Source organism: Acanthochromis polyacanthus, chromosome 1, assembly GCF_021347895.1.
Source record: "Acanthochromis polyacanthus isolate Apoly-LR-REF ecotype Palm Island chromosome 1, KAUST_Apoly_ChrSc, whole genome shotgun sequence".
NCBI classification, from domain to species: Eukaryota; Metazoa; Chordata; class Actinopteri; family Pomacentridae; genus Acanthochromis; species Acanthochromis polyacanthus.
In genome coordinates, this window is record NC_067113.1 from 18,883,968 (window position 1) to 18,889,794 (window position 5,827).

Genomic DNA, 5,827 nt, shown 5'->3' on the forward strand with positions numbered 1-5,827 from the left:
GTATGCTCTTAATGAAAATCACCTCGGGCAAACTATGTTTCAGTATTGTCACATTATTTTTGTCTGAACATAATTTGTCTTATTTATTTGTCATTACGAGCTAATTTAATTAAACATGACGATGCTTTAAATAACAGAGATTCAGTGCAACTGCAGTCTTTTTGTACTTTAACCTTTGACACATGTGAAAGCACACACAAACTCACAGACACAAAAGGCAACAGCCAGTACTTTCACGGCGCCGGGACAGTCAGATTTGCGTATGTGGCAGAAGGTGGGCCAAATCCCTTGTGGGGCCCAGGGATGATTAATGATTAAAGGGGATTAGGAGGAGGGTCAGGACTTGGTTACTAGTCTCACTCTGATGCTACTGTGGCTGCCTTCACGCTATCTGTGTCACTCCAACCACTCGCATCTCCCAGGACTAAATCTGAAGATGTCAGCAGGAAAACAAAGTAAAAATAAGAGGAGAGTGATGCCAGATGTGTTAGGTTAGAGCTGAGCACACAACGGTGAGTACAGTGGACTTACCTGGGGTCCTATTTTCATTTTACTAGCCATTTCTTACATTTTATATTTGGATAATTATTTTTTTGTAAATCAAGCATAACTGGATTAAAAAGGAAGTTGGAACCTTTTCTATACAAGGCTATATGTCGCTGATTTTCAATATTTTGCCTTACATGTGAATCCTGCAGATTCTGTTTGCATACAACTGATTGACTATCAGTGCATTTTGTCTTTGAAGTGTTTTCCATTCCTTGAAACTGTGGTGTTATGTGAGAATATTTTTGTCATACTCTCACTGCTACCGTCTCAGAGAGCACCTACAGTACAACCGTAATGCAGCGTCCACATGATACTGATGAAGACCAGGCTAAGCTGCTTATGAAAGGAGCTTCAGAGAACGGCACAATCAGACCCCCTCCCCTCGGCCCCCCACACCTCCTGCAGGATAACTTGTTCCTCTCCCCTGCTCTACCTGTGTCCCACCTTTAATCCCACCTTGGACTTAAGAGAAAAAAACGGCACAGAGGAGACAGAGACAATGGCAGTCTTAAGAGTCAAATTCACCAAAACCAAGAGGGACAAGCTGGCCCAGGTGCTGTGGATCCTCAACTGGATCTCAGTGGTTACAGGGGCCATCCTCTTCAGCCTGGGGCTCTTCCTCAAGGTGGAGATCAACAAGCGAGGGGAGCTGATGGCTGAGAGGGACATCCAGTACGTCCCCAACATGCTGATAGCGGTGGGGCTCATTGCTTGTGCCATCAACTTCCTGGGTGGGAAGATCTGCTACGACTGCGTGGACACCACCAAGTTCTTGCGCTGGAAGCTGATCATGCTGCCCTACATCATCTGCACCTTCTTCTTCACCTTCTGCGTGCTGGTGGGGGCTCTGATGTGCTACAGCATGCACGGGGAGCTGGAGGAGTCTCTGAATTTGGGGCTGACGGAGGCCATGAGGTTCTATAAGGACACAGACACCCCAGGACGCTGCTTCCTGAAGCGCACTGTGGACTTGCTGCAGATACATTTCCAGTGCTGTGGAAACAACGGCTATAGAGACTGGTTTCAAATCCAGTGGATAAGCAACCGCTACCTGGATATGTCCCAGAAAGAGGTTGTGGAGTAAGTACAGACTGTAGACTATATTCACCTTTAGAATAGGAGGTCTGTGGAAATTACAGCATTTTTTTGTTCCCCGTTGATGACAAATACAGGCAAATATGTGAAAATGTTAAAACATTTGAGCATCACTTGGATCTGTAGCTGCACTCCTTTATATAGGATTATGATGAATTACAGGTCATTAACCAGCTCAGCTCTCACTGCTCTAATCACATTGCTTCCACTTGCTGCTAGAAGCTCTTTTCAATTTTTAAAAAACTCCCATTTCTTCACTTTAATACTTTAGACACACCCTGTGGGATATTTGTAATGATCACAGCAGCTGTCTCACTCTCTGTAGAATCACATTGCTATTTAATTCTCTGAATCCTGAGATGTAGTCTGAGGTGACAAAAATGCGGGACTTTACCAGACTTTGCGAGGTGCAATCACAACAAACCAAACACGTGTCAAAACAGCAAAAAAGAAGACCAAAATGAAATGAAATTTGAAATTTGTGGAAAATGAATTCCACAAATGAAAGACTGTAATACAAATATTAAAACCATTTTCATAGAAAATACTAACAATCTGGGTTGAAATTAAGAAAACTTAATTGTGCAAAACACTTTCAAAACCCCTTCCGGATGGTCACGGTTCCTGAGCACGCACATTTTTGGGATTAGAGTTCAAAGAAAAATATCACCACAAAGTTAGATTGTGGAATAACAGAAGCGATGTGTACAGCATTAAACATCAGGAAAAAACACTTGTTAAACAACATTTAAAACAAGTTTTAGGTTGAAATGTTGACCTAAAATTCTTTAAACAATTCATAGCAAACATTTTCATAGGGACATTTTAGCAACGACTGAACACAGTGGAGCATCGACAGCTAAAGATATTTCTCTCAGGAGTTGGAGGAGACCAAAACCAGCGGAAAAAGGTTCAATATTGGGATTACATTCACCAAGTGGAAAGAAACATGAATATTAATGTACCTGTATAACTGCTGGACGTGAAACTAAACCTGATTATTGGGTGATGATACATGTTGTGCTTGTTTCTACAGGCCTCAAGCAGCTGTAAAATGTAATCTAATTCAAACCATGATGTCAGATAATAAATGTATTTACACACTGAGAAAAATAAAACTTACTGAAATAATTCATGCCACTGTCTATAAAAAGATACTAAACAAAAAGTTAAAAGATCTGTATATTGGAGAATTCGGTGACACATTTCACTTTATTATTTTTTTTGGTTGAGTAAAGAGGAGAGGAGAATAAATATTGGCAGGGATGACATGTTCTCACTAATATCCGGAAAGATTCAGGTTTATTCTGTGTTTCTTCTCTAAGTGACCTATTAGTCCTGACACTGACAAGATTTCTGCCCTCTGTATGTAGGAAGGCACATTTATAATCAACTGCACAGCCTGAAACCACATTTGTGACTGTGTGATGGCTTTTTTTTTTTACTTAATCTGGCAGGCTGAAAAATGAATTTGGATCCAAGATCAGACATCAAAAAGCACTCAGGCTCTGAACTAGACAGAGATAAGAAGTTTAAGATGTTCATGGCATATTTCTGGTAATTGGCACTGAGGATAAAACAAGGAAACAAGAGGAGAGAGGAAGGTTATGACAGGTAGCACAGGTCGAAGATGGGAATTGAGCTGCCAGCAATGTGATTATGAAGCATCACGAGGCACAGCTTGGTTAAAGATATTAGAATCAGTCATAATGTCATCAATTCTATCCCAAATGATCCTAATGTGTCTTCCTAAATACAGAAGACTGCTGCTTTTATCTAGATCTAGCACACTGAAACACCAAAAAGACAAACGCTGAACGTCTTCCATTTCCCACCTTGTAGCCGGTTAAGGAGTAACGTGGAGGGGAAGTACCTGATGGACGGAGTCCCCTTCAGCTGCTGCAACACTAATTCCCCCCGACCCTGCATCCAGCAGCAGATCACCAACAACTCTGCCCACTTCAGCTACGAGCACCAGACTGAGGAGCTGAACCTGTGGATGAAAGGGTGTCGCCAGGCGCTGCTGGAGTATTACATTCACATGATGCAGTCCATTGGCCTCGCAGTCCTCATAACCTGGTTGTTTGAGGTGAGGAATCACAGAAGGCCTTATCCCTCGTGTCGTCCTGCGGGTCAAAATTGACCCGTTTTAAAGTTTGAAAATGTGGAGAAAAAAATATGTTCACAGTGAAACTTCTGATGTTCACATTTTCAACATTTTTGTGAAATTTTTGAAATGTTTTTGGTTGAAAAACAGAAATGTTAAAAATGTTTCTTAAGAACATTCACAACAATATGTAGTATCTGATCAGATACTACATATATCAACCAAAATCCAGCAAATTTTGCTGGATTTTGGTTGATTTCATGGTGAATGTTTTTAAAGAAAATATAAGAAATTTTACTGATATAGATGTAATCACTTAAGATATTTTTAGGACTTTTGGAAGGTTTTTACTAATTTTTTGAAAATATCTACAATAATTTTCTTGCCACATTTGGTGGATTTTTTAAAATAAAAATTTTACTGGAAATTTTTAAGGATTTATTGGAATTTTCTTCCTGAAGACTTTGCAAATTTGCAGAAATTTGGAGGATTTTTTTTACTGAATTTTTGAAATTTTTTTTAGACAAGGAAACAAAATTTTTGGGTACTTGTAAATGAGGACAACAGGAGGGTTAAAAGTGGACTCCTCCATGGTCCTCTACTGCAAAATTACTGCATATCATGATTTGCTTTCATGTTTTTATGTGCTCCTCTCACTAATACTTGTGTCTGTCTTGTTCCAGCTGTCAGTGTTGACGGGGGTTCGTTACCTCCAGACCTCCCTGGAAAATGTGCTGAGACAAGGAGACCCCAACTCTGAATCTGACGGCTGGCTGCTGGAAAACAGCTTCATGGAAACCGCTCGCATCAACCTGAACATCATCAAGAGCCTCGGCAAAAACAACCAGATAGACACCTCCAACAACGGAGACCCCAACATTAACGTTCCCTCCACCTCCAAAGCACACTACGGGCCTGACAATGTTCCACCAAAGCAGATTACTGAAGACATTTGAAAACAAGTAAACAGCATTTCTATTTGGACTTTAAAGCGTTGTTCACATTACATTTGTGTTTCTTTTTCCTCTGTATGACTTGATTTTCTGCAGATTACACCTTATTGACTTTATACAACCACAAATGATTACAAATCTTTCCATAAATGTTCCATTTTGATCAAAAAACCACCATAACATATATTACCATAATTTTGTACATTTTTCTACACGTGTACTGTAATCTGTTGTTTACAACTGATATCTTGTTGCCTGTGTATCATGTGGTTTTGCAACTAGTGCCCAAAATATCATCTGCCAGCTGCAACACTGGAATCAATATGAACTTGAAATGCAAAGTATATTATTGATAGATGAAGATAGAGTAGTGCTGAGTCAGAAATTATAATTGCTTGATTTCATCGGAACATGGTAGAAATTCCAGAGATTATAATTTAGAACAAGAATTTGCAGTCTAGAAGCTAAATTTCACACTTTTAGGTATTTGGTTAGCAGGTTCTGGGTGTTACGAACAATAGTAACATTTTTGGATCCTCTATGTGCATTTTTTCCTGACTTGCCTAACTGCATTAACAAACAGAGTAGTACCATGGTTAGTAAACAATATCAGAACTACAGTATCATCATGCTTTCACTTAAGCAAACAGAAGTCTGTATGTAATTGATAACAGGCTTTTTAGAGCACTTAAGTCATTGCTTAAAACCGAATCTCACGTGCCTCAGAAATGTCTCCACGGTTTAATCATCTAAGGAGAACACTTTGTGCTAGGATGAGCAACCAAAAGCTTGACAATAAAACCTTTTAAACCTCTTCTCTGTCATTGTTTTATCACTGCAAGCCTCTTTTATTAGACTTTGATATGATAGATTTGACTGGTTGCAGGATCTTATCTGTTGAGCTTCTTTTATTTCTTTTCAGAAAATAAAAAGCTGAAAAGTCTAATTAACACTTAGATAGATCTATATATATATATATATATATATGAATAATACTTTGTAAAAGTGAGAGGTCGGTAGCAGCTTTCATTTTTTCTTACAATCTTTTGGTGGTCTCTCCAAAATATCTGTTGTACCCCCCTGGGATAATGTTCTCATATTCATTCAGTGGAACTGGAAAATC

General features: G+C 39.3%; 1 protein-coding gene across 1 annotated transcript; it reads left to right on the forward strand.

Annotated features, from left to right (window-relative positions):
- The first annotated feature begins 272 nt into the window (after window positions 1-272).
- LOC110947998 (photoreceptor outer segment membrane glycoprotein 2-like) lies at window positions 273-5,518 on the forward strand. The gene is made up of 4 exons (XM_022189364.2): window positions 273-512; window positions 821-1,629; window positions 3,487-3,733; window positions 4,435-5,518. The coding sequence occupies exons 2-4, from the start codon at window positions 1,049-1,051 to the stop codon at window positions 4,705-4,707; spliced, it is 1,101 nt and encodes a 366-aa protein (XP_022045056.1). The 5' UTR covers window positions 273-512; window positions 821-1,048; the 3' UTR covers window positions 4,708-5,518.
- The last annotated feature ends 309 nt before the right edge of the window (window positions 5,519-5,827 follow it).

Bases quoted from the DNA above. Each gene is read 5' to 3' on its own strand.
- LOC110947998 (XM_022189364.2), top strand. From the start codon at position 1,049: ATGGCAGTCTTAAGAGTCAAATTCACCAAAACCAAGAGGGACAAGCTG. The intron at 1,630-3,486 runs GTAAGTACAGAC...CCCACCTTGTAG, and splicing joins TCCCAGAAAGAGGTTGTGGA to CCGGTTAAGGAGTAACGTGG. The intron at 3,734-4,434 runs GTGAGGAATCAC...GTCTTGTTCCAG, and splicing joins TCATAACCTGGTTGTTTGAG to CTGTCAGTGTTGACGGGGGT.